Here is a 27488-nt window from a genome sequence, read left to right on the forward strand (position 1 = left end):
TGGGACTAACAACTTCCCACTGAATAAAGATGTTTTATTGTGCAAATCCCATGAAGGTGCCAGGAGGCCTGCGGGCAAACCCACAGCCCCAACTCGTCCCCAGCTCCAGGCCTGCTCTTTGGTCCCCATCCTGACCCATGGTGCCAGGCTCTCCTGGGGAGCGTCCATGAGTGGCCTGCGGGGCAGCCTCCCTGGGCTTCAGGTGCTTAGGCACTGTGGTGGCCTCCAGGTGGAGACGGTGTGGTGAGTCCCACCTGCCAGGCTTAGGGGCCACACTGCTCCCCACACTCTTTTCCACTGCGGAATGTATGGTAGATGCTTGTGGGAGGGAACATGGCAGCAGCACCAAGCAGGGAGCCCACTTGGATGGCCACGCCGGCAGCCAACAGAGCTGGACGGCCCCCGCTGTGCAGTCTGGAGCTGATGGACACCTTGACGTAGGAGAACACGCCTGCACACAGCACCCACGACAACACCTGAGGGGCAGATCAGAGCAGGCGGCTGAGCCAATGCCCCTGCTCGAGGGCAGGCCCCTCCACCCTTCGTGTGGGGACCCCACCATACATACCACGAGGACCACACCCGCAGAGGTACCCACTAGGGGAGGGCAGGGGCTCAGGATTGCCAGCGTCATCAGGTAGGAGCCAAAGAGCATGCCCAGCAGAGAGAGACCACACAGCCCCACCAGGGACCTGCAGAGATGGGCAGGGACTCAGCACTGGCTGCACCAGGACCCAGCCACTGCTCCCAAGTTACTCCCACCAAGAGGCTTGGGGCCCAGGTGCACCTGCACAGCACGCCCATGGCTAGGAAGCAGGCAAGGGGGTTGGCAGAACTGCCCAGCACCACAGCCAGGTGGTAGGCCAGGCGCCCGTATGGCAGGCAGGAATAGCTCTGCACCGCAGGCAGCACACCGTTGGTCAGTGCATTGGTGACGGCCAGCAGGCCCAGCAGGCAGGCACCCTGGGCTGAGAAGAGCTGAAGGGCCTTGGGGTCTGGGCCGGGGGTGGTGCCTGCTGCCTGGCTGGAGGGTTCCTGCAGTGGCGAGGCCTCCTCCTCCTCCTCTGCTCCTGGTGCTCCCACCCGCAGGCTTGGCCCTGGGCCCCCCATGGGTACAGATGGTGGTGATGGTGGTGGTAGCAACAGCAGGAGACCCTGGAAGGCAGCAGCCGAAGTGACCAGGAGGGCAGTCAGTGCCCAGAAGAAGGTGCTGGCACGAAAACGCTCAGGGAAGTAGATGGGGGGCCCGGGAGTGCTGTTGGTGGGGGCAGGCAGGCACTCCAGGCGGCCCACTCCCTGCACCAGGGCCAGCACGCAGGGCAGCAGGGCACTGAGGCCCTGGCCCAGGAAGAAAGACCGTATGAAAGGAGGGGGTAGGTGGCTCAGGAAGGGCAGGAAAGTTACATTCGAGGCGCAGCAGGCCAGCGCCAGCACCAACGCCAACGCTAGGAAGGCCACGGAGTGGGGCTGCCCTGCCACTTGGGCCACGCGGTCCCACAGAGGGGCCAGCAGGGCTGTGCCCACCATGCTCAGCCCCTGCACCACCTGGATGGGGACCCGCTCGCCCTTGCCGGGGGCCAGTCGCCTCCACAGGGTCACCAGTAGCAAGCCCAGGTTCCCCAGCGCCACAAGCACAGAGAGATAGGAGGGGAGGCTCCAACCTGCAGGGGGAAGAGGCTGCGTCAGGGCACATGGCTGAGGGGCAGCCGGCAGCCCGCCCACCTTCCCGGCCGCCCCCCCACCCCACTCACCCTCGGGGAGGTCCTTCACCACCACGGGCAGCTCCACCCAGATCCCGTTGACCGGTGCCCACGAGCCCATGCCGAAGAGGGCCACCAGCAGGTGGGTCAGCACCCGGCGGCCCAGCGGGGGTGCTGCCATTGGGCCAAACGCGGGCCCCTCCAGGGCAGCACGAAGGTTACAGCTCACTCTTTGCCCACCTAGATCCTAAGACACTTCGGCTCTTCTGGGAGGTGAAGACCTCTTCCAGCTGGAAGGAAAGAGGCAGGTGTGCGACACCGAACCGGAGTCAGAGGAGCCAGACTGCAAGACCAGGGCACCTGGAGAGGCGGCCAGGGGTGCCCTCGTAGCGCGGAGCCCGTACGGGGACCAGAGCCCAGCAAAGCGGGCAGAAGCCGGAAGCCCGCCCAAGGCGCGGCCCGGGGCGGAGACGCAGGACCCGAGGCGCTGACCCTGCTGCTCCACCGCCGACCAGCGCTCTGCGCAGACCCACCACCACCGTGCTCTCTCCACCACCGCCGACCGGCGCACGCTGCACCGAGGGCTGCCGCGAACCCAGGGCAGCCCGCGCGATCCGCCGGCGAGGGAGGGGTCGGGGCGCCAGGGCTTGGGCCGCGCTCCGCCCGCCCGCGAGCGCGCCTTCCCGCCCGGGACGCGGCCAGCCACAGTTGCAGGGCGGGTCGCGGACTCCCACCCTCCCCTGGGCTCCGGGGCCTCCCGCCCGCCCCGGAAGTCCCGCCCCGGAAGCCGGGCGCCCTACGGAGACGGAAGTCCCGCCCCGGAAGCCAAGCTCGGCGGGCGTGTCTGCGGCGCAGTAGCCAGCCATGGCCGCTGCGGGCGCGCCGAGGGCTCGGCGGAGGGCTCGGCGCGGGGCTCCGGGCCGGCTGCTGGCTGGGGCGCAGGCTCGCGCGGCGGAGGACTGGTGGTGGGATAGGCTGGCGCCCAGCGGCTCCGAGTACCACCTGCTCCAGGCCGACAGCGTGCTGCTGGTGCTGCCCGGCCCGGGGCCCGCCCGCGCCCGCACGCAGCGGCGCGCCGCTCGTCGCACTCGGCGACCACCTCCGGCCGGCCCCGCCGCGATGCCCAAGCCCAGGGTCAAGCCCCGGCCGGAGCCGGCACCCGCGCCCGAGCAGGGGCCCGACGCGGGCTGGGGAGACCGCATTCCTTTGGAGGTCCTGGTGCAGATTTTCGGGCTGCTGGTGGCCGTCCATGGGCCCATGCCGTTCCTCGGCAGGTACACTACATACCCCGGCCCCGCATAGATCGCAGGTGGAACTTAGCCTTGCGGCGCCCCCCGAAACGGGTGGCTGGGCTGTGCAGAGGGTCAGCGTCCGGGCGCGCATATACTAGTGCTTCTGCGCCCAGCGGGAGCGCAGGTTTTCTCGGGGAATATACTCGGAGCCCCAGGAGCTCAGGTGGCGACCCCAGTCGAGGGAGCTTATTTGCCTCTTTTAGGAAATCCCACCGCGGGCATCACCTGCGAAGACCAGGCACCCTCAGGGACCTCTTCTTCCAGGGCTGCACGGGTGTGCCGCCGCTGGCACGAGGCTGCTTCGCAGCCTGCTCTATGGCACACCATAACCTTGTCGCCCCCGCTGATTGGCCGCACTGCCAAGGGGAGCGCCAAAGCAGAGAAGAAGCTCCTGGCATCCCTGGAGTGGCTCATGCCCAATCGGTGAGGGTCCCCAGTTGCCCTAATCCTCTTGCCTAGCTTGTGCTTCTCCGTGTGGGTGAAAAGAATGCTGGCCACAGGGGCAGCATGGGGACGCTAAAGCAGCTTGACTTTGCTGTTGCTCAGGTTTTCACAGCTACAGAAGCTGACCCTTATCCACTGGAAGTCTCAGGTGCACCCAGTATTGAAGGTGAGAGGTAGGAGCTGCCCTGCACACCAACTGGGTCACTTGGGGATATTCAGCAGTGGCCCAGGGCTGCCCCATGGGGATGCCTGCCTGCCCGCCCGGTTCTCTTTTCCTGTTGTCCCCTCAGTGGGGAGGTGCTGGGGCAGGGGCATCTGGTAGGCCTTGCCTGGATAGAACTCAGGTCACGTGTGGGGCCTTAGGAGAAATTGGCATGGCACCACTCTCTCCCCCTGCATACCCAGTCCCAGGCCGCCTCTTTTCCCACAGCTGGTTAGTGAGTTCTGTCCTCGGCTCACCTTCCTCAAGCTCTCAGACTGCCACGGTGTGAGTCCTGACTCTCTGGTCATGCTAGCCAGAGCCTGCCAGCTGCACAGCCTGGACCTGCAGCACTCCATGGTGAGCCCCGAGTCCCAAGGGGCCCAGAGGAAGCCTGGGTGGAGGTGACAGGCACCCTGTGCTGGGTCCCCAGGTGGAGTCCACAGCCGTCGTGAGCTTTTTGGAAGAGGCAGGTCCCAGAATGCGCAAGCTGTGGCTGACCTACAGCTCCCAGACGACAGCCATCTTGGGTGCGCTGCTGGTAGGTGGGTCTGGGCAGGAGTAGAGCTAAATGCTGCACTGAGGGACTGCAGTCTGCTGACCCCCCGCCCCCCGCAGGGTGGTTGCTGCCCCCAGCTCCAGGTCCTGGAGGTGAGCACTGGCATCAACCGCAACAGCACTCCCTTGCCGCTGCCTGTTGAGACTCTGCAGAAAGGCTGCCCCCAGCTGCAGGTACCTGGCGCCCTGCCTGAACCACCTGCCACCTCCTCCCCACCTGCAGCCTGAGCCTTGCCCCCAGGTACTGCGGCTGCTGAACCTGATGTGGCTGCCCAAGCCTTCTGGGCGAGGGGCAACCCTGGGCCCAGGCTTCCCCAGCCTGGAGGAGCTCTGCCTCGCCAGCTCTACCTGCAACTTTGTGAGCGATGAGGTCCTGGGCCGCCTGCTCCACAACTCCCCCAAACTGCGCCTGCTGGATCTTCGTGGCTGTGCCCGAATTACACCTGCTGGTCTGCGTGATCTACCTTGTCACGGTCAGCTGCCCCCGGGTGGTGCTGGGCAGGTGGGATGTGGGGGCTCTTGCCTATCCTGTGGCCCATGCCCACTCCTCTCCTCTCAGACTTGGAGCAGCTGCACCTGGGCTTGTATGGCATGTCAGACAGGCTGACTTTAGCCAAGGAGGGCAGCCCTCTGTTGACCCAGAAGTGGTACCACACCCTGCGGGAACTGGACTTGAGCGGCCAGGGCTTCAGCGACAAGGACCTGGAGCAGGCCTTAGCCGCCTTTTCAGGCACCCCTGCGGGCTCTCACCCAGCCCTGCGTGCTCTCAACCTCAGGGGGACCCGGGTCACACCACACACAGTCAGGTCAGCATCCCCTCCCCCAGTCCTTGAAACCAGTACTGCTTGCTGCCCTGGGGGAGGATTTTCAGGGAGAGGGACGCTGCCTGGGAGTGGGAAAGGCAGACAGGTGACCACTGCTGGTTCGGGAGGCGGCTTCCAGAAGGTCCCATCTGGGGGCTTTAGAGGAGGTGTGCTGCCTAGCCTAGTACCTCTAGGTCTGGGAGGGGTGCTACTGGCTGGGTTCCTGCTTGGCGTTGGCTTTGGGGCGCTAAGGTGCTGGGTGCGGGTATGCCACAGGATGGCAGTGGGTGGCCGGTCAGGGGTAGAGCCCAGGCGGCCAGGGCTCCATGGCTGGGTGCCGCCTTCCCAGGCCCAGGCCTCTGGGCAGCAGCTCGCTTCCTCCTGAGTGACCTTTTCCACAGCTCTGTGATCAGCAGCTGCCCCAGCTTGCAGTACCTCAACCTGGAGTCCTGCCGCTGTCTCCCCAGGGGTCTGAAGCGTGCCTACCGGGGCCTGGAGGAAGTGCAGTGGTGTCTGGAGCAGCTGCTCACCAGTCCCCTCTCCCCCAGCTAGGCCAGCCCTGCCCAGCATCGTTTCCCAGTTTGGGTTGTTTGAACATTTTGTTATAATAAAACATTTTTAAGAACTCTGTGTGGTCTTCGGGGTGGGCCCTTTCTGATGAACAGGCTTATATCTGATGGAGCGTCTGTAGGCTGTTGCAGCTCAGGGCTATGTGTTGTGGAGTCTGCCGGGGCTGTCTTTGGTCACTGTTGGGTTCAAATCTTGGACTGGGTGTGTCCCGCATGATAATGAGCTGTCTCTGGGTATGCTCAAGGCCTTGGTGGCAAGGGAGAGGGATCCCGTGCTCTCAGTAGGGTCCAGGGACAAGAGCCAGCCTGCAGTTTTCTGAGCCTGGGATGTCCAGGCTAGGTAGGTGAGAACTGTAAACCAGGCTGTGCAGAGGGTCGGTCACCAGGGGGTGGGGACTGACCAGGAAGTGCAGGCCCACAAAGAAAGAGTGGTCAACAGTGGCCCCTTCTAGAACCTGCCGCCCCGAGCTTCTAGAACCCACGCACAGGCCAGACAGACCTTTACCTGGCCTGCACCACTACCTGTGGCCTGCGAGCTCCTGCTCCTTACTGGACCGCAGCCCTGGAGAACTTGCAGAGGAAGGTATGAGCATAGCTGCGGGCAGTGGGCGGCAGCGGGCGTGTGCCGGCTAAACATCCCTCCTGACCTAGGTCACCAGTATCCGGAACATTGGCCTGTCCTCGGCCTCCTATGGCAACCGTTTTCAGCTCTGGGCCCTAGGATTCTTCTGTACCGAGCACCACCTGGCCAGACGCCTCAAGAACAACAGCTTCTACCCGTTCACCCTGCAGCAGCCTGGTGGTGCGCAGGCGCCGAGCCTAGGGGGTTGGGCCAGGGCCCTGGGCGGGTCTGCAGGACAAACCGCGCCCAAGTCCTGGCGCTGCCCCAGTTCACACCGTGGCCACACCGCTGTCCTCACAAGCTGCCCTCTACCCCTACCGCCTGCAGTCTTCGTGCTGGACTATTACCTGGACACACTCTGGAAGGGGACGCTGCTCTTCGTGGTCTGCCTGGTCCTGGTCAGCACCGAGTTCCTGAAAGAGGTCTGAGCTCCGGAGTCCGGCAGTGGCCCTCCTTCCCCAAGGGCCTCCCGAGACGCCCCACCCCAGACACCCTGGCTCAGCCGCTCACTGGTCCTGGTGCCCTGGCCCTCCCGCAGGTGCAGAAGCAGACGACCTGGGGTTTCCCGGCCTATGGCATGGGCGTGGGCCTGTGGCTGGTGCTCTCCTCTGTGGCCCAGCGCCGCCTCGTGCTGAACCACACACGTGGCATGTACCACTTCTCCATCCAGGGCCGAACTGTGTGTCAGGGCCCCATGCATCTGGTCTACGTGCGCCTGGCGCTCAGCTCTGACGGTGGGCTGGGGCAGGGTTGTGCCTGGAAGCAGGGAGGAACGGGAAGGTGACCCATAGCTGGTCCCAGGTGGTCGCTTCCTGGAGGTCCCACTGATTCACTGTCCCCCCTCAGCCTATGGGAGGTGCTTTTACCAGTTGGTCCTCTGTGGCCATAAGCTGGAGCCGCTGGTGCTGGTGCAGCTGTCAGAGCGCTATGAGGTGGGTTCTGCCCCAGGCGCACCTCCTCCTCGGGACACAATATCAGCCATCAGTTTCAGGGCCTCTGAGGGGGCATTTTGCATACAGGCGTCCTCTTAGGGTGCAGTGATTTTTGTCAGGCGGTGTTGGGGATGCCCCGGGAAGGGAGGTGGTGCCTAGAGGTCAGGTGGCAGGGCCTCCAGTCCTTGGAGACCTCACCACCATTTACTCTTGCAGCAAATGGAATACCTGGGTCGTCACATTGCCCGGAAACTCAACATTAACTATTTTGACCACATGGCCACGTCCTACCGACATGTGGTCCGCCACTGGCCGCTGGGGGCCGCCTTCAGCCCTGGCATTGTGATGCGCAAGAAACAAGCTTACAGTGTGCCGCCCAGTGGCTCTCAGGGCTCTCTGTCTGAGCTGGACGTGTGAGTCTGGGACCTACCCAGCCCTGCCCTTCACCCTACAGCATCCCACCCTGTGAGCCTTGGTGCCCACCTCATGGCCAACTCCAGGCCTGACCTGCCTGCTGGCCTTCCTCTCAATAGAGATGTCTGTATCTTGTTTGGTTGTTTGGTTGTTTTGGGGGGCTCCCCTCCAGGGTCTTCCCTTCCAGCAGACTTCTAGGGCCTTGGGAGCCTGTCTTCAACAAGGGCTGGAACAAACCCAGGATAGGCCAGAGGAGCCCCAGGCAGCAGCCAGACCTCAAAGAGGCTGGACAGTCAAGCAGCTGACAGGTCAGAACCCACTGCCCCTTCTGGCCAGCAGCACCAAGCTGGTTCTACCTAGCCTCAGAGAGTAGAGTTCGTCAGTCAGAATCTGACTGTTCCAGTCTGGATCAGGCCTGTCTCTAGTGCAGTCAGCAGTGGACTGGGACAGAGCCAGAGGACACCCCTGGGCTTGCACAGCATTCTGGATCATACCCCAGAGTTGCTGCTGCACACCTTCCTGGGGTTGGATACCAGAGTCTTCAGCTAGAGTGCAAGGCCCTGTGGCGCTCGCTGTGTGCCTGTTAGAGCTCCTTGTCCACAGAGCACCCCAGCTCCCACTCCAGCGCTTGAGCCCTCCTGGGTGACAGCACTCTTGGGGAGCAGGCAGTAGGCCAGAGGTGCCAGGTGAGTGATACATGCACTATCTGCTCGACCTGTCCAGTGGCATCAGCCCAGGGCTTTTGGCATTATGTCCCTGGAACCAGGACTGGCTGTGTAAGTTATATACTGCAAAAACAAAAAATAAATAAGGGCAAGCTGGGGAGTGGTGTTGCATACCTGTAGGGAGGCTGAGGCAGGAGGATTGCAGGTTTGAGAATAGCCTCAGAACTTAGTGATACCGTGTTTCGAAATAAAATAAAAAAAAATAGGGCTAGGGGTGTAGCTTGAAGGTAGAATACCCCTATGTTCTATCCCTAGTAAACACACACACATAAATAAAAAGAATGGGGGGCAAGCTGGGCCTGGTGGTGCGGTTTTTGGGAGGCTGAGACAGAAGGATTGCAGGTTCGTGGCCATCCTTAGCAACTTAATGAGGTTCTCCACAACATGGTGAGACCATGTTTCAAAATAAGCCGGGCGTGGTGGTGTACCCTTGTAATCCCAGCACTTGGGAGGCTGAGACAGGAGGATCGCACAGGTTCAAAGCCAGCCTCAGCTACTTTGTGAGGCTCTTAGCAACTTAGTGAGACCCTGTTTCCAAATAAAGTATAAAATACGGCTAGGGGTGTAATCTGGAGGTAGAAAGCCCCTGGGTAACACACCCCAGTACCACCAAAAATAAAGAAAAAAAGAGAAACGATTAAAGCCGGGCGTGGTGGCGCACGCTTGTAATCTCAGCGTTTGGGAGGCTGAGACCAGAGGATCGCGGTTTGCAGACAGCCTCAGCTTCTTAGTGAGGCCCTCTGCAATTTAGTGAGACTCTGTTTCAAAATAAAGAATGAAAAATAGGGCAGGGGGTATAGCTCGGAGGTCAAATGCCTCTGGGTTCCATCCCCAGACCCACAATAAATAAATAAATAAATAAATAAATAAATAAATAAATAAATATAGAGCTGGGTGTGGTGGTGCATTCTTGTAATCCCAGCATTTCTGGGAGGCTGATACAGGAGGATCGTGGTTCGTGGACAGCCTCAGCTACTTAGTGAGGCTCTTTGCAACTCAGTGAGACCCTGTTTCAAAATAAAGAATAAAAAAAATAGGGCTGAGGTGTCACTTGAAGGTAGAATGCCCCTGGGTTCCATTTCCAGCAACACACACACACACACACACACACACACACACACAAAGCCGGGCATGGTGGTACACACTTGTAATCCACGTGCTTGGGAGGTGGAAACAATAGGATCATGCAGGTACAAAGCCAGCCTCGCTGGTTTAAGAGACCCTGTTTCCAAATAAAAAAATAAGAATAGGTCTGGGAGTGTAGCCTGGAGGTAGAAGGGTTTTAAGGAACCCCACTACCACCAAAAAAAAAAAAAGTAGGGCTGTAAACTCCCTGGGTTTGATGGAGATGGTGGTTCATGCTTGTAATCCCAATATTTGAGAGGCTGAGAGAGGAAAATTGCAGATTGAGACAGCCTCAGCAAGTAGGAAGACTCAGCAACCTATGGAGACCCTGTTTCCAAAAATAAGTAAAGCCGGGCGTGGTGGGCACGCTTGTAATCCCAGCATTTGGGAGGCTGAGACTGGAGGATCATGGTTCGCAGACAGCCTCAGCTACTTAGTGAGGCCCTTTGCAACTCAGTGAGACCCGGTTTCAAAATAAAGAATAAAAAATTAGGCAGGGGGTGTAGCTCGGAGGTCAAATGCCTCTGGGTTCCAGCTCCAGACCCGCAAAAAAAAAAAAAAGAATAGAAATAGGGCAGGGGGTGTAGCTTGGAGGTCAAATGCCCCTGGGTTCCATTCTCAGACCTGCAAAATAAATAAATAAATAAATATAAACAAAAATAAGTAAAAATAGGACTGAGGGTGTAGCTCAGAGGTATAATGTTCTTGGGTTCAGTCCCCAGTGCCGAGCCGGGCGTGGTGGTGCAGGCTTGTAATCCCAGTGCTTGGGAGGCTGAGACAGAAGGATCACAAGTTCAAAGCCAGCCTCAGCAGCTTAGTGAGGCTTTCAGCAACTTAGTGAGACCAGTTTCCAAATAAAATATCAAGCCAGGCGTGGTGGCGCACGCTTGTAATCCCCGCGCTTGGGAGGCTGAGACAGGAGGATTGCACAGGTTCGAAGCCAGCCTCAGCTACTGAGTGAGGCTCTCAGCAACTTAGTGACACCCTGTTTCCAAATAAAATATAAAAAAGGTCTGGGAGTATAGCCCGGAGGTAGAAAGCTTCTGGGTTCCATCCCCAGTACTACCAAAATAAATAAATAAATAAAATATCAAATATCAAATAGGTCTGGAGGTGTAGCTTGGAGATAGAAAGCCCCTGAGTTTCGGCCGGGCGTGGTGGCGCACGCTTGTAATCCCCGCGCTTGGGAGGCAGAGACAGGAGGATCACGCAGGTTCGAAGCCAGCCGCGCGCGCTGGCTTAGGAGACCCTGTTTCCAAAAATGAAAATGTAAAAATAGGTCTGGGAGTGTAGCCCGGAGGTAGAAGGGCTTCCAGGAACCCCAGTACTACCAAAAAAAAAAAAAAAAAAAAAGCCCCTGAGTTTCATCCCCAGTACCACAGTAAAATAAAATAAAATCCCCAGTGCCACAAAAAAAAAAAAAGAAGGAAAGAAAAAGAATGCCCCAGGAACTTGGTGATGCCCTGTTTCAAAATAAAAGAATAAGCCAGGTGTGGTGGTGCACACTTGTAATTCTTGCTATCAGCAACTTAATGAGACCCTGTTTCCAAACAAAATATAAAATAGGTCTGGGAGTATAGCCCAGAGGTAGAAAGCACCTGGGTTCCACTCCCAGTACCACAATAAATAAATAAATAAACAAATAAATAAATAGGTCTGGGAGTGTAGCCCAGAGGTAGAAAAGCCCCTGGTTTCTACTCCCGGTACCACCAAAAAAAACAACTAAAACAAAAAACAAAATAAAATAATAAAGTAGGGCTGGTGGTGTAGCTTGGAAGTAGAATACCCCTGTGTTCTTGTGTTCTACCCCAGTAACACACAACACACACACACACACACACATACACACACACACACACACACACACACACACACACACACTGGTTCTATCTCCAGTACAAAAGAAAAAGATGTTTTACTATAGGGAATTCATAATTCATCTCTCAGGCTTAGAAAGTAAGTGACTTGTCCGAGGCAATGGTCTAAGCAGGTCAGGCAGCTGAAGCCTGAGCAGAAGACGACATCGGGTTGCTTCGGGGCCACCGGCCCACCCCATCAGTCAGAGTCTCAAGATGTAGGAGTTGAAGGGTTAGCGTCCGCCGCATCTGCTCGGCTGACTCAGAGCAGGCTGGGCCCACCGAGTGGCTCCCTAGCTAGCCACCTACACACCTACCCTCTGGCATGTGTGCTCTTCCAGTCTTCGTTAAGGGAAAAAGAAATGGCATTTTGTGAAATGGTTTCTGGAATTTGCTTCAAAATGACAAGGAAGTAGGGGGTCGACTGTTAGTGGGCTGGTCTCTGGCAGAGGTGGTGATGGGAATCCAGGACCCCTCATTATCTGGCTCTCTCTACTGTGCGTGTTTGATGTTTTCTATAATTAAGTAAAAAAGCCTGAAAGCGGACCATGGTGGCACGAGCTTGTAATCCCAGTACTCAGGGGGCTGAGATGAGACAGGAGGATCTCGGGTTCGTAGCCATCCTCAGCTACTTAATAAGGCCCTCCACAACTTACTGAGACCCTGTTCTTTATTCCAAATAAAGAATAAAAAGTAGGGCTGGGGGTATAGCTTGGAGGTTGAATGCCCCTGGGTTCCATCCCCAGTGCTGCAAAAATAAATAAATAAATAAATACCCCTGAAATTTGCATTTTGTCATTAATTTGCATGTCTCTGGATCCAAAAATGATTCCTTCCTTTCATCATCATTTCCTCTTCCTCCTCCCCCTCCCCCTCCCCCGCCTCTTCCTCCTCTTCTTCTTAGTATTTAAGGTTGAACCCAGAGGCTTTTTTTTTTTTTTTTTTTTGGTGGTACTGGGTTGGAACCCAGGGGCTTTCTACCTCTGGGCTATACACCCAGACCTATTTTATACTTTATTTGGAAACAGGGTCTCACTAAGTTGCTGAGAGCCTCACTCAGTAGCTGAGGCTGGCTTCGAACCTGTGCGATCCTCCTGTCTCAGCCTCCCAAGCGCGGGGATTACAAGTGTGCCCACCACGCCCGCTGAGGCATTTCTACTTCTAGGCTGTACTCTCCAGCCCTGTTTTATTGATGTGTGTGCGCGCGCACATGTGAATGTGTGTTACTGGGATTGAATCCAAGGGTATTCTACCTCTGAGTTATACCTCAGTCCTTATTTATTAATTAATTTATTTATTTATTTATTGCAGTACTAGGGGATGAAGCCAGGGGCATTCTACCTCTGAGCTACATCCCCAGCCCTGCATTTTATTCTTTATTTTGAAACAGGGTCTCACTGAGTTGCAGAGGCCTAAGTAGTTGAATCTCTCTACAAACCGCGATCCTCCTGTCTCATCCTCCCAAATGCTGGGATTACAAGTGTGCACCACCACGCCAAGTTTATGTTTTATTTGGAAATAGGGTCTAAGTTGCTGGCCTTGAACCTATGATTCTCCTGTCTTAAAGACATGCACCATCACACCCGGGTTTCCCAGCCCTATTTTATTTTTTGTTTGGAAACAGGGTCTCGCTGAGTTGCTGAAGGACCTTGCAGGGTTGCTGGGGCTCTTGTGGGCCTGCACTCCTCTTGCTTTATTCTCGCAAGTACTGGCATCACAGGCACGCACCCCAGCTCTTCACCTCCACCTCCAGGGCTCTCCACCACCGAGATACACTCCCAGGCCCTCCTACCTTTTGGGGGGTACTAGGATTTGAACCCAGGGCCTACAACTCCAATCCTCCTAATTAATTATTTTGTGGTAATAAGGATGGGACCCAGAGGCATTCTACCTCCGAGCCACACCCGCAGCCCTATTTTTTATTCTTTATTTGGAAACAGGGTCTCACTGAATTGCAAAGGGCCTCACTAAGTAGCTGAGGCTGGCCGCGAACTCCGATCCTTCTGTCTCTGCCTCCCAAATGCTGGGGTTACAAGCAGGCACCACCACACCTGGCTCTTATTTTATTTTATTATTATTTTTGTTGTGTGTGTGGTACTGGGGTTCCTAGAAACCCCTCTACCTTCAGGTTACACTCCCAGACCTATTTTTATACTTTTTTTTTTTTTTTTTTTGGTGGTAGTGGGGGTGGAACCCAGAGGCTTTCTACCTCCGGGCTATACTTCCAGACCTTTTTTATATTTTATTTGGAAACAGGGTCTCACTAAGTTGCTGAGAGCCTCACTAAGTAGCTGAGGCTGGCTTCAAACCTGTGTGATCCTCCTGTCTCTGCCTCCCAAGCGCGGGGATTACAAGCGTGCGCCACCACACCCGGCTTATTTTTATACTTTTTTATTTGGAAACAGGGTCTCTTAAGCCAGCGTGGCTGGCTTCGAACCTATGCGATCATCCTGTCTCAGCCTCCCAAGTGCAGGGATTACAAGTGTGGGCCACCACACCCGGCTCTTATTTTTTATTTTATTTTATTTTATTTATTATTTATTTATTTATTTTTGGTGGTACTGGGGTTCCTGGAAGCCCTTCTACCTCCGGGCTACACTCCCACGGGCTACACTCCCAGACCTATTTTTTAATATTTTTATGTGGAAACAGAGTCTCTTAAGCCAGCAAGGCTGGCTCCGAACCAGCACGATCCTCCTGTCTCTGCCTCCCAAGCGCGGGAATTACAAGCGTGCGCCACCACGCCCAGCTTATTTTATTTTGAAACAGGTTCTTGCTAGGTTGTTTGTCCTTGAACCTGTGATCCTCTTGTCTCAGCCTTCCAAGTACTGGGATTACAGACTTGTGCCATCACTCCTGGGAATCCTTTTTATTTTGAAACAGGGTCTCACTAAACTGCTGAGATTGGTTTTCAACCTGCAATCTTCCTATCTCAGTCTCCCAAGTACTGGATTACAGGCAGGCATCATAACACTTGGCTTAGTCGTTTTGGGTTTTTAGTTTGAGACAGAGTCTGGCTAACCTGCCTGGACTGGCCTCTTATTTTTTATGTACCAATCATCTGTTAACCTTTTTGGGCCTCAGCATCTTTGTTCTGTGAAAAGTTCATTTATAGCAAAGTGCATGCTTGTAATCTCAACATTTGGGAGGCTGAGAAAGGATCGTGGTTGAGAATGGCCTCAGCTACTTAGTGAGGCCCTTTGCAACTCAGTGAGACCCTGTTTCAAAATAAAGAATAAAAAATAGGGAAGGGGTGTAGCTCAGAGGTAGAATGCCCCTGGGTTCCATCCCCAGTATCACAAAAAATAAATAAAATAAAAATAAAATAAAGCTGGGCATTGTGGTGCACGCTTGTAATCTCAGTACTTGGGAAGCTGAGACAGGAGAATAACAGGTTCACAGCCAGCCCAGCCTCAGCAATTTAGTGAGGCCCTCTCCAACTTAGACCCTGTTTAAAAATAAAGGATAAAAGCTGGGCGTGGTGGCACATACTTGTAATCCCAGCATTTAGGAGGCTGAGACTGGAGGATTGCAGTTCACGGACAGCCTCAGCTACTTAGTGAGCCCCTTTGCAACTCAGTGAGACCCTGTTTCAAAATAAAGAATAAAAAGAGGGCTGGGGGTGTAGCTCAGAGGTAGAATGCCCCTGGGTTCCATCCCCAGAACCGCAAAAAAAAAAAAAAAAAAAAAAAAAAAAAAAAAGTAAAAAAAAAATAGGGCAGGGGTATTGCTTGGAGGTCAAATGGCCCTGGGTTCCATCTCCAGACCTGTAAAAATTAAATAAATAAATAAATAAAAAATAAAACCCGGGCCTGGAGGCGCACCCTTGTAATTCCAGCACTTGGGAAGCTGAGACAGGAGGATCACACAGGTTCAAAGCCAGCCTCAGCTACTTAGTGAGGCTCTCAGCAACTTAGACCCTGTTTCCAAATAAAATGTAAAATAGATCTGGGAGTATATCCTAGAGGCAGAAAAGCCCCTGGGTTCTACCCTCAGTACCACAAAAAGATAAAAATAAATAAAAAATAAGCCGGGCATGATGGCACATGCTTATAATCCCAGCACTTGGGAGGCTGAGACAGGAGGACTGCACAGATTTGAAGCCAGCCTCAGCTACTTAGTGAAGCTCTCAGCAACTTAGTAAGACCGTTTCCAAATAAATTATAAAATAGGGCTGGAATGTATCCTGGAGGTAGGAAGCCCCTGGATTCCACCCCCATTAACACAAATTTAAAAAAATAAATAAATAGGTTTGGGCCGGGCATGGTGGCCCATGCTTGTAATCCCCGAGTTTGGGAGGCGGAGACAGGAGGATCACAAAGGTTCAAAGCCAGCCATGCTGGCTTAAGAGACCTTGTTTCCAAATAGAAAAGTATAAAAATAGGTACTGGGAGTGTAGCCTGGAGGTAGAAGGGTTTCTGGGAACCCCAGTACCACCAAAAAAAAAAAAAAAAAAAAAAGGTTGGGAGCTGGGCATATGGTGACACATGCTTGTAATCTCAGCATTTGCCAGGAGGCTAAAACAGGAGGGTCACAGTTCATGGACAACCTCAGCTACTTAGTGAGGCCCTTTGCAACTCAGTGAGACCCTGGATTCCACTCCCAGTAACACAAATTTAAAAAAATAAATAAGGTTGGGCCGGGCGTGGTGGCCCATGTTTGTGATCCCCGTGCTCGGGAGGCGGAGACAGGAGGATCATGCAGGTTTGAAGCCAGCCGCGCTGGCTTAAGAGACCATTTCCAAATAAAAACATAAAAAAATAGGTCTGGGAGTGTAGCCTGGTGGTAGAAGGGTTTCCAGGAACCGCCCCCGCCCCCCAAAAAAAAGGCTGAGGGTGTGTCACGGAGGTAGAATGCCCCTGGGTTTCATCCTCAGTACTGCAAAAAAAAAAAAAAAAAAAATAATAATAATATAAAAAATAGGGTTGGGGGTATACCTTGGAGGTAGAATGCCCCTGGGTTCAATCATTAGCACAAATAGAAAGAAAGAAAGAAAGAAAGAAAGAAAGAAAGAAAGAAAGAAAGAAAGAAAGAAAGAAAGAACAGATCTGGGGGTGTAGCTCGGAGGTAGAATCCCCAGCACCAAAACCAAAAAAAGATTAGCTTGATAGTCGGGCATGATGGCTCACGGTTATGATCCCCGTACTTGAGAGGCTGAGACAGGAAGACCGAATGTTCGAGGGCAGCCTTAGCTATGAGACTCTCAGCCACCTAGCAAGCAAGACCCTGTTTCAAAATAAGAAATAAACCAAGCATGGTGGTGCATGCTCGGAATCTCAGTACTTGGGAGGCTGAGACAGGAGGATCGCAGGTTCACAGCCAGCCTCAGCTACTTAGTGAGTCTCTCCACAATTTAGTGAGACCCTGTTTCAAAATTAAGAGTGAAAAATAGGTCTGGGGATGTAGCGTGGAGGTAGAATGCCCCTGGGTGGTTCAATTTCCCAGTATCATAAAGAAAAAATATTGGCCCATTATATTTATTTATTTATTGTGGTACTGGAGATGAAACTCAAGGACATTATACCTCTGAGCTATACCCCCAGCCCTATTTTTTATTCTTTATATTTTTTGTGGGTCTGGGGATGAAACCCAGGGGAATTTGACCTCTGAGCTACATCCCCTGCCTATTTTTTAATCTTTATTTTGAAACAGGGTCTCACTGAGTTGCAGAGGACCTCATTAAGCAGTAGCTGAGGCTGTCCTCGAACCCCGATCCTCCTGTCTCAGCCTCCCAAATGCTGGGATTTCAAGTGTGCGCCACCATGGCCAGCCCCGTTTCATTTTTTATTTTGAAACAGGGTCTAGGTTATCCTGTGCTAGTCTTTTTGTGTGTGTGTGGGGAGGGTCTGGGGATGGAACCTAGGGGCATTTGACCTCCGAGCTACATCCCCAGCCCCCCCTTTTTTTTTTTGGTGGGTCTGCAGATGGAACCCAGAGGCATTTGACCTCCGAGCTATACCCCCTGCCCTATTTTTTATTTATTTATTTATTTATTTATTTATTTATTTATTTATTTATTTAGTGGTACTGGGGGTGGAACCCAGGGGCTTTCTACCTCCGGGCAATACTCCCAGACCTTTTTTATATTTTATTTGGAAAAAGGGTCTCACTAAGTTGCTAAGAGCGTCACTAAGTAGCCAAGGCTGGCTTCAAACCCATGCGATCCTCCTGTCTCAGCCTCCCAAGCATGGGGATTACAAGCGTGCGCCACCACGCCCGGCTTATTCTTTATTTTGAAACAGGGTCTCGCTAAGTTGCAAAGGGCCTCACTAAGTAGCTGAGGCTGTCCACGACCGCGATCCTCTGGTCTCAGCCTCCCGAATGCTAGAATGACAAGCGTGCGCACCACGCCCGGCTCCTTCTGCTAGTCTTGAACCTTCCTTCCTCCTTGAACCTCCAGCCTCCTAAACACTGAGATTGAAGGTGTGTGCCACTGCCCCCAGCATGATCTCTGTATTCTCGTGGATGACCCTTCGTCTCTGTCCCTCAGCCTTGACCTCTTCTTCCTGCTGATGACCTCCTTCTCTGTAGTGACCACCCACGCCACTAGGGATTGAGCCCAGAGGCATTCTACCTCTGAGCTAAAACCACAGCACTGGCCTTCCCAACTCAACCCCTCATCCTTTGCCCACCGACTCTTCTCCGTCCAGCTGGAGGGGTGGACCCCCCAGGACAAGACTGCCCACGATTCCCTGATTCCCTAGCTGGAGCCCTGCTGTGGAAGAGCTGAGATCGGGCCTACAGGACCTCGGGTGGGTGGGTACACAGGAACTCTGGCCTTGTTGGGGTGAAGGTGCTGGGAACAGGGGAGTGGGAAGGGAAGCCTCCCCTCCCCTGGCCTTTCTGCTGCCTGCTGGGTGTAGCTGTAGAGAAGCAGAGGGCGTCAGAGGGCCATAGAACCAACAACAGGACCTCAACCAAGAAGGGAGAGGGGCTGGCGGAGCTGCAGGTGTAAGCAAGATGGCCGGGAGAGACCCCACAGGGAGGCTTTGCAGGAAGTAGCTAGGAGCAGGCAGGGCCTGGAGCAGCTGGGAGATGGGCCCCAACCTGCTTTCTCTGGCTGGTTTTCCTCTTGAAACTTAGCTTCCCAAGACCCTGGCTCTTCATGAGAGACTCAGGCGTCCTCCTCAGGAGAGAGAGATCGAAACTTTCCCGAGTCATTAGCTGTCTTTCTCCTGGCCGCACCTCAGGTTTGGGGGCCACCATGACCTCCAGAAGATCCTGAGCATGAGGCAGGCTGGGCAGGACGTCTTCAGGGAAGCGGGGGAGGACTCGCGTAATTGTGCGCGGCCCCATGTGCGCTCTGCACCCGGGCTGCGGCGGACTGATGGCCAAGGCCTGGACCCAGCTGCCCCTCCCCGCCGGGCGCCCCAGGGGGCTGAGGGATCCATCCGCGCAGCTCGAGCAAGGGCTGCCCGAATGGTCCCTCGGGAGCTCCTGGACGCGGGACACATGTGTTTGAGTTCTGACTTCTAGTCGGTCAAGGGGTTGGGGGCCAGAGGGGCGGAGATGCACCGAGAGGCGGGGAGCTACGGGCAGTAGAGGATTCGAGGGCCGAGATGGGAGGTGGAGGATGGGAAAATGAGGGGTGCGCGGACAGAGTCCTGGGCCCCCAGAAAGCGATGCGGAGTGGGGCTAGAAGGGAAGAACAGGGGCCGGCGGGACCAGCGAGGGCACAGTCGGGACAGCGGTGGGGGCGGGGCGGTGTCCGGAGCCCGCAGCAGCGCTCCCGCGGCGCCCCCCCCCAGGGTCCGCCCGGTAATTAGGCCTCGTTCCAGATGGGCCCCCAGCCCCGCAATCAAATTGCTAATTGGCCCCGCGCCTCCGGCTGCGCCTCGCCGCCCCCCCGGGAGCGGCCCGCAAGGTCGGCGCCCCCCCCCACCCCCCCGCGAGCCGCGCTGCTGCCCGGCCGGCCGGGGCGCCCCGGGCGGGCTCCGCGCAAGGTCACCGCGCCGGGACAATGCCTCGCCGGGCCCTCCCCGGGAGCCTCGGCGCCCGCGCCAGCCATTGTGCGGCCGCGCAGCCCTCGGCCTGACGTCAGGCCGCCGGCAGGGTGGCCGCGGGCCGCGGGAGGGCGCACCCCAGCCCGGCCGGCCGCGGGCACGGTGGCCGCGGGCACTGCGGCAGGGCTGTCCGCCGCCCCGCCCGCGCCCCCCGCGCCCCCCGCGCCCCGCGCCCTCGAGCCCACAATGCCCGGCCGCCGGGCCGCCATTCCGCGGGCCGCAGGGGACCCCCCGCGCGGGCCGGCATCCCCGGGACGCCGGGGGAGCGCGGCCATTTCCGCCGGCCTCCCCCCGCGCTCCCCTCCCCCGCGCCCGGCTTTAAAAGCCGGAGGCCGGGCTCGCCCGGGCAGAGGCGGCTGCGGGCGCGGAGGCCGCCAGGAGCTGTCCGAGCGCGAGCCCCGCCCCCGGCCCGGCCCTCCCCCTCCTCGGCCCGCCCTCCGCGCACCCCTCCCCCGAGGACCCCCGCCCCCCGCCGCCGCCGCCGCTCCGGCTGCAGAACAATAAAGCGAGCCTCCCAGAGACCCCCGCCGAGGACCCCCGCCCGACGGCCGAGCCCGGCGGCCCGCCCCTCCCGGCGAGCCCGGCGGAGCGCGCCCGGGCGCTGGCCGCGGTGCTGCCCTGGCCGGCGCTGGCCGCGGTGCTGAAGCTGCCGGCGCTCCCGCCGCCGCCGCCTCCGGGCCTGGCGCCGCCGTCCCCGGGGGCATGGGGGGCCGCTGACTGAGGCTCCGCCGCGGCGGGGGGGGGAGGGGAAGGGGCCGCCGGGCCGGGCCAGCCCTGCACCCATTCGCAGCCTCCGGGCCCGGGACGGAGCCGCTCCCCCCCTCTCCGCCCCCCCAGCCTCCTCCCCCGCCTGTCCAGGGGCGGCACTGCGGGCTGGGAAGCCGGGACCAGAGGAGGGAAGGAAGGAAGGAAGGAAGGAAGGAAGGAAGGAAGGAAGGAAGAGGAGAAAGGAAGGAAGGAAAGAAGACGAAGAAGAGGGGGTCCGGAGGGGCAGAGGCGGCGGCGCAGGAAGGAGGAAAGAGGGCCGCACTCGCGCGGCGGCGTCCACAGGCCAGAGTGGGGACCGGTGCCGCCGCCGCCGCTCCTCGGATGGTGACTGGGCCTCGCCGCGGCCGCAGCCCCCTCGAGCCCCGGCTCCTCAGGCCCGCAGCGCCGGAGCCCCGCAGGAATCATGCCCAGGTCCTTCCTGGTCAAGAAGGTCAAACTTGACACGTTCTCTTCGGCAGACCTCGACAGCTCCTACGGGCGTGCCCGCGGCGACCTCGGAGTACGCCTGCACGGTAAAGGTGCGAGCCGGGCTGGGCCGGGCGGGCCGGGCGGGCGGCGGCGCCGGGACTTCGCTGGAATGAGTGGGCAGCCGAGAGTGGGGGCGGAGAGCCAGGGTCAGGGAAAATAGACCTGAAGGGACCCGAACGGCAGGAGGCTGAGGCTGGGACTGGGGCCGTGGAGGGGGTGGGGAAAGGGGAGCGCAGAGGCAGGCCGGATCCCAGCCAGGGCTGGGCAGGGAAGGCGGATGCAGGAGAGGTGGGGAGGAGGGCTGTGGAACAGAAGCACGGAAAGCACACACTGACCCACACTCTGACACACGCGGAGACAAATAGTGCCTGGACACCGCGGACACGTCGGGACCCAGCTGTACCGCACATGCAGACCCACATCCAGAAAACGGGGCCGCTTCACTGTTTTCTTAACTTCTTTGGCTGCACCTCCAGGACCCCTGCTAGTGCCAGCTGGAGAGTGCTGGGAGGTCCAGGGAGTAGACATGGGGTCCAGCAGGCCGCCCACCTGTCAGGGCCAAGGTACCAGCAGAGGCAGCAGCAGTGTCTTCCCTGAAGTCAGAGTCAGAGAGGAAGATGTGGGCAAGGACAGCCCATGTGCTGGAGTGAGGGAAACCCTTTGTGTAAGGATGCCCAGGTTCAAGGGCAACTGTTAGCAGGCAGGCAGCGGTGGCGGAGGGCCGCTGAGTGTCAGCAGCATGACCTGCTGGAGCAGGGCCTGTGTGGGCCCATGTGACTGCGTGTGGCCATGTGACTGTGCGCTTGTGTGTGACCCTGTGTGAGTGTGCCTGCCTGTGTGCCACTACATGGCACCATGTGACTCCGAGGCCGCTGTGCGCCATGTGACTGTGTCTAGGGTGGCTGCGGATGTACCGGGAGTGGGTGCTGAGTGCCCGGGTCAGCATACAACTTTCCTGTGAGGGGCCCCAGGGCTAGCTGTGGCTGAGAGGTGGGTGCAGCCTGGAGGACCTGGGTGGTAAGGGGCACGCGTTGGTGACTGAGGCTGGGAGATCCATCTTGAGTCTTGGGCACAGCTGCAGTTGCAGGAACGCAGCCACCTCCTGCAGCTGGCGTCTGTGAGGTGTTCCCTGGAGGGTGCTGAGCGGTCTCCGGGCATACAGTCCCCGTAGCCGCCTGCTGGAGGCCTCAGGGAGGCCCCTGCAAAGGGGTCATGGTGCCGGAGGAGAGCAGAGCAATGTGAACAGGGCAGGACCAAGGCCAGGATGGCTGAAGGGGTGGAGGTGGACGAGTAGATGGAGGCAGGTGGGCTGGAGCGGCTATGGGGGAAGTCCAGTGCGTGCTCAAGAGCGCTGGGAACCCAGCAGAGGTGCCGGGGTGTGTGTGTGTGTGGGGGGGGTCGGTAGAAATCCCTAGAGCTCGTTGGGGACCTAGCAGCCGGAGGGGGACGGCATAAAGGCTGAGCGTGGGTCCGGGGGCCGAGGAAGGGCCGGTAGGGGCCTGGGAGAGGTGCCCTGGCCGGGGGGGGGGGGGGTCCCCGGGCAGGAGGTCCTGCTTTGTGCGCGGCGGGGCTGCAGTGTGTTGCATAATCAGGAAAGCCGAAGTGTGGAGAACCCGAGGGGGCGGGGCGGGCGGAGGGAGGGAGGGAGCGCCGCCCCTCCCCCCTGACCTTGAGGCTCGGGAAGGGGCGGCCGCGCCCGAAGACGCGCCTCTCCTCCCCCGTGCGGGCGGGCGGGCGGGCGGCGGCCGAGCCGGGTCTCACTGCTGCTTCCTCTCTTCCCTCTGCCCACCCCCGCCATCTCCATCCTCCCGGCCCGCGGCTCCCGGCCCCTCTCCTTTGTCCTGGTCCCCGCTCGCCTCCCCTCCGGGCCCGGCGTGTGCCGCCGCCCGCGCCCGTCCCCTCCTGCCGTCTGTCCGCCTCTGCTCGCAGGATACCTCAGCGACTGCGTGGGGCCCGCGTCCGTCTACGATGGAGACGCCGAGGCGGCGCTGCTCACAGGGCCGTCCCCGGAGCCCATGTACGCGGCGGCCGTGCGGGGAGAGCTGGGTCCCGCGGCCTCGGGCTCGGCGCCGCCGCCCACCCCGCGCCCGGAGCTGGCCACCGCGGCGGGCGGCTACATCAACGGGGACGCCGCGGTCAGCGAGGGCTACGCGGCCGACGCCTTCTTCATCACCGACGGGCGCTCCCGCCGCAAGGCCGCCTCCGCCGGCGCCGCCGCGGCCCCCTCCACCGCCGCGGCCCCCGACGGCGACGCGGGAGGCGGGGGCGCGCCGGGCGCGCGGGGCGCGGGGCCGGGGCCGGGGGGCCGGGGCGGCGCGCGGGGCGCGGGGCCGGGGGCCGCGGGCCCCGGGGGCCGGCACGCGTGCGGCGAGTGCGGCAAGACGTACGCCACGTCGTCGAACCTGAGCCGCCACAAGCAGACGCACCGCAGCCTGGACAGCCAGCTGGCGCGGCGCTGCCCGACGTGCGGCAAGGTGTACGTGTCCATGCCGGCCATGGCCATGCACCTGCTCACGCACGACCTGCGCCACAAGTGCGGCGTGTGCGGCAAGGCCTTCTCGCGGCCCTGGCTGCTGCAGGGCCACATGCGCTCGCACACCGGCGAGAAGCCCTTCGGCTGCGCGCACTGCGGCAAGGCCTTCGCCGACCGCTCCAACCTGCGCGCGCACATGCAGACGCACTCGGCCTTCAAGCACTTCCAGTGCAAGCGCTGCAAGAAGAGCTTCGCGCTCAAGTCCTATCTCAACAAGCACTACGAGTCCGCCTGCTTCAAGGGCGGCGCCGGCGGCGCGGCTGCTCCCGCGCCGCCGCCGCTCAGCCCCGTGCAGGCCTAGGGCCGCCCGGCCCGCGCCCGCCCGGCCGGCTCTCAGCAATACGGCCCCCAGGGAAGGCTCCGCCGGCGTCGGGGCGGGCCGAGGGGCCGGAGGGCGGGCCCTCCTCACAGCAATAGGGGGAGGGAGCCGCCCACCCGCCCCGGTCGGTCGCCAGGGGCCTCGCCAGCCCCTTCAAGCAATAGGGTCCCGAGGGGAGACCCACCCCGAATCCCCTCCCCTCTCCTCCAGGGTGCCCCGGGCTTTCTCCCAGCAATAGGGTCGACCAGACCCAGAACCGAACCTCATCTCCTAGTTGGGTCTCTGAAGACATGGGCGGGGTGAGTTAGGGAGCGCCCTCCTTCTCCCTCCTCTGCACCCTTGGGTCGCGTGGCAGAGACTCAGGTCTTCCCTCACCCTCCCTTCCCGAGCCTTCCGGGCCCAGACGTCCAGGGAGACAGTCCGTCCCCGGCAGCAGGCCGGCGGAGCCGCAGGAGGGCGTGGGCTGGAGAGGCCTCTGCCCCCCAGGCTTCCGTGCACTCCCGGGAGCCTTGGACGCGGGGGGCTGGGGGAGGGGGACGGGCGGCGGCGCCCCTCTCCCTCGGGTTCTTTCTGGGGCCTCGTCCGAGCCGCCCTCCTACCCTCGCCTCACATCCTCTGCCAAATCCGAATTCTTCCAGCCCATCTTCCCGGGCTCTGTCCTCCATAACGAATAATAATGACGCATATCAACTCGCATGGACTTATCCGACCTACTCAGACCCCGCTCCCGCCCGGCCCCGGGCCCCTCCCTCATACCGGGCTTCCGGTGTCGGAGGACGGAGACCCGGGCCGGCAGGCAGGCGTGCACTGCCCTCTCCACACCTCTGTATTCGCTTTGCGGGTAAAGCCCCCTGGGGGGGTTGCGGACGCGTCGGGTTTCTTTCTTTCTTTCTGTATTTGTACGTTTTATTTATGAACAGATTGCACTCGGGTCGGGGGGGGGGCGCCGAACCCCTGTCCTTCCCGCCGACGCCCGGGCTTGGGATGTCCAGGATCGCTTCTTCCGCCCCGAGCCCCGCCCCTAGCTGGGCTCTGCCTCCTGTGAGCCCCTCCCCCGAGGCTGGCCCGGTCCCCACTCGGTTGCCAACTTTCGCCCGTCTATGCCAAAGCCTCGGCGGCGACCCCGCCCCAAGGGCCCGCCCCATTGGCCGCCGCCTTTGTGACGTCACTGCATGCAGCCCCACCCCCTCCCGACCCTTCCCGGGGCTGCCCGCTCCCCTTTCCTCTTAGTTAGTCCGATGCCGACTATAGAGCAATAATGCGCACTGCATGCGAAGCTGCCGCAGCCTCTAGAGTTACTGAGAATCAGGTATCCCCCGCCCTACCCACCCCATAGGCCCCTAGATCAGGGATGCTGCGCGGGGCCGGCCGCGCAGACTTTCTTACCCCCTTCCCGCTCCCTACCGCAGAGCCCGGCGGCCGGCGCCCAGGTTGCAGGAGCAGGGGCGGGGTGGCTGCACCCAAGGCCCCTCCGTCAGTCGTTCATGCTCACCAACCGTTTATTGGGCACCTACTCTGTGCCATGCCCGTTGCTGAGTCCGCCAGAGCGCAGCGACCTTTGGGGAGGCGCGCGGGCGGGCCAGGGAAGCGCGCAGATGCGGAGCTCTGGGTCCCTGAGCTCATCAGACGCCCCCCCCCCCACCGCCCCACACACCTCAGTTGGGTCTGTGCTGGGCGCAGTCGGGCTCTGCTTTTGACTTGGGCCTTGCCCACACAGGTGCCCAGTCCTCTGATTCCCTGGCAAAAGCGGCTCTGCCATGTGAGGCCAAGGTGCAAGCTGGAGTGTATGATGTGCCAGCCTCATCCCAGCACCAAGCTTGGCTGCGGCAGGGTGGCCCGGCCCAGCATTGCAGTGCCCACATACAGGCCTCCCCACACCAGCAGGCTGGTGCCTGCATCGCTCCCGAGCCCGGGCCTGCCGCCGGTGCCGCATGCACACGCACACACAGGCGCCCCTTCCCGCCCCACCCGCACTCCTGTCTACCTACCTAAGGAGAAGACCCGAGGGCCCTGGGCCCGCCAGGTCCTCCAGCTTCCCCACACCCTGCCGCCGTGGAAAGCCATGGGCCCCCTCCTGCCCCATAACTAAGCAGCACAATAACCGACTTAGCGAATTCAGGTAGAAGGAACGTTTAGGTAGCACCTATTTTGTACTGATTCTACGAGTAGGGCCCGAGGTGCGGGGCCCTCGGGTGGGGGCTGTGGCCGCCGGCCCGTCCCGCCCCCACCCCCGCCTGCGCCCCACCGCCGCCTTGTACATATTCCCACCTTGAACAGGTAGGGATTTTTACTCGGGCCGAGCCCCTCTTCCGCCCCCGTTTGGGGCCGGGCCGGCCGGACAGACGGACGGACGGACAGACCTCCTTCCTAAGCACAATAGCACCAGCTCCCCCGGAGCGCCGCACCTCCACGAGGAGAATAAATGCCACTCTTGATAGAATTTGGAGTGTTGACTGATGTGATGTGTTTCCCTGGGTCTTGACGGGAGGGGGGGCTCTGGACATCTTCCTGCTCTGCAGGTCCAGTGCTAAAAGTTGCAGCTCGGGTGGGTGGCCCAGGCCTTTCTTCTACTGGAGAGGCCTTCTTGGCTGTCTGAAGCGCTGGGATGCCTGTCTGAAGGCAGAGCAGTTGGCATGTCCAGTGTTGGGCTTTTCTGCTCCGTACCAGGATGTGCGATTATTAATTGGCTTTAGCCCCATGTCAGGCACAGCCCAGACTGACCCAGAATGGCTGGAGTGTGTGCTGTGAGGTATGTGTTCTTCTGGCCTGGAATGCTTCCACTAGCCCCTATTTTGCCTAGAGGGGCTTCTGCCTCCCCACAGGTCAGACCAGAAAGCCACAGAGCTCCAGGTCCTTCATCCTCTGAGATGCTGTTGGAAGAAATTAGCATGGCAGAGATTTTGAAGCCTAAGCGTTTCCCTGTGGCCTGCTGCCTCATCCTGAGGCCCAGATTCCAGGGGTGTCTTCCCACTCTGCTGGAGGACATCTGGGAGGTGCCCCAGGGTAAAGAGGCTTTTGCATCCACCTACATTCCTGGAGCTCATGGGACACAGGGCTGTGCTGAGTAGGAAGAGCAGAGGGCTGGGGACCTCTGTCCACAATGGCCCTGCAGCCAGGTGGGCAGGCACGAGTTGAGTGGCCCAAAGACTGCTCACGAGGGGGTAGAACTGGGTCAGCTCTAGGGTAGAGCAAGCAAAACTGCCCACACTGGAGCTGGGCGTGGTGGCGCACGCTTGTAATCCCAGCACTTGGGAGGCTGAGACAGGAGGATCGCGGAGGTTCGAAGCCAGCCTCGGCCACTTAGGTTCTCAATAACTTAGTGAGACCCTGTTTCCAAATAAAATATAAAATAGGTCGGGGCTGTCGCCCGGAAGTAGAAGGCCCCTGGGTTCCATCTCCAGTATCACATACACCCCACATTGTGGCAAGGACAGGGGCCAGACTCCATCCAGTGGGAAGCAGGGGAGCTGTGTCTCCAGCAGGTCATGCCTCATGGGTCTGAAGACTGGGGCAGGGGGCTGACGCGGATGGGTGCTCCTTCTGCGGAGCTCCACCAGTGCTCACCGCAGGAGCGAAGGCAAGGCGTACCTGATACTGGGGGTCAGTGGCCAGGGCTTCCTGCAGAGGGACCCTCACTGTCACCGCCCCAGGACTGGGTGAGCTTGATTGCCCTATTGACAATGAAGAATCTGGCCTCAGGGAGTGAAGCAGCTTGTTTAAGGATGAAGGCCGCAGTGCTGCCTTTGCCATAGCCCTGTCCCCGTACTCCACCCACCCTATTCCGGGATCTGCATACACCTTGGCAGGTGGCAGTGTCAAGGAGGAAGGCTCCTAGCTGCCCACTTCTTCCCAAAGGCCCCCACAGCTTCAGGGCTTGGCTGGCTGCTTCCGATTTTCTAGGATTCTGAGGGTGATGGGTTGGTAGGGGTGGAAAGGTGAAAGTGGCCTCCCTAAGGCTTGGGACGAGCCCCTCTTCATTCCTCTCAACATCCACAGACGTAACTTTCCAGCCACAAGCTTATAAGCGCCTCTCCCCACCAGCCCCCAACAGGTCTCCTTGGCCAGTCCATGGCTCCACGACCCTTGGGTCAGCCTGAGGCCTTACTTACTTATTTATTTATTTACTGTGTACAGGAACATTCTACCTCTGAGCTATAC

The 27488-nt window shown here is 59.0% G+C and overlaps 4 protein-coding genes across 4 annotated transcripts; 3 read left to right on the plus strand and 1 right to left on the minus strand.

Annotated features, from left to right (window-relative positions):
* Positions 1-263: 263 nt before the first annotated feature.
* SLC52A2 (solute carrier family 52 member 2) lies at positions 264-1881 on the minus strand (the record flags this gene model as incomplete). The annotated part of the gene is made up of 4 exons (XM_080694991.1): positions 264-476; positions 569-692; positions 788-1661; positions 1752-1881. 4 exons carry the CDS (start codon positions 1879-1881, stop codon positions 264-266), a joined length of 1341 nt encoding a protein of 446 aa, XP_080551117.1.
* A 683-nt stretch (positions 1882-2564) lies between these two features.
* On the plus strand, positions 2565-5548 carry FBXL6 (F-box and leucine rich repeat protein 6; the record flags this gene model as incomplete). The annotated part of the gene is made up of 8 exons (XM_080693958.1): positions 2565-2974; positions 3257-3415; positions 3539-3602; positions 3867-3995; positions 4069-4176; positions 4417-4666; positions 4753-4999; positions 5398-5548. The coding sequence occupies 8 exons, from the start codon at positions 2565-2567 to the stop codon at positions 5546-5548; spliced, it is 1518 nt and encodes a 505-aa protein (XP_080550084.1).
* A 344-nt stretch (positions 5549-5892) lies between these two features.
* On the plus strand, positions 5893-18715 carry TMEM249 (transmembrane protein 249; the record flags this gene model as incomplete). The annotated part of the gene is made up of 8 exons (XM_080694133.1): positions 5893-5905; positions 6126-6148; positions 6217-6367; positions 6515-6609; positions 6726-6921; positions 7034-7119; positions 7336-7532; positions 18430-18715. The coding sequence occupies 8 exons, from the start codon at positions 5893-5895 to the stop codon at positions 18713-18715; spliced, it is 1047 nt and encodes a 348-aa protein (XP_080550259.1).
* A 1698-nt stretch (positions 18716-20413) lies between these two features.
* Positions 20414-23312, plus strand: SCRT1 (scratch family transcriptional repressor 1; the record flags this gene model as incomplete). The annotated part of the gene is made up of 2 exons (XM_080695147.1): positions 20414-20528; positions 22408-23312. 2 exons carry the CDS (start codon positions 20414-20416, stop codon positions 23310-23312), a joined length of 1020 nt encoding a protein of 339 aa, XP_080551273.1.
* Positions 23313-27488: the final 4176 nt, after the last annotated feature.

The sequence above is a fragment of the Muscardinus avellanarius genome (assembly GCF_963383645.1).
Source record: "Muscardinus avellanarius genome assembly, chromosome: 4".
NCBI lineage: Eukaryota > Metazoa > Chordata > Mammalia > Rodentia > Gliridae > Muscardinus > Muscardinus avellanarius.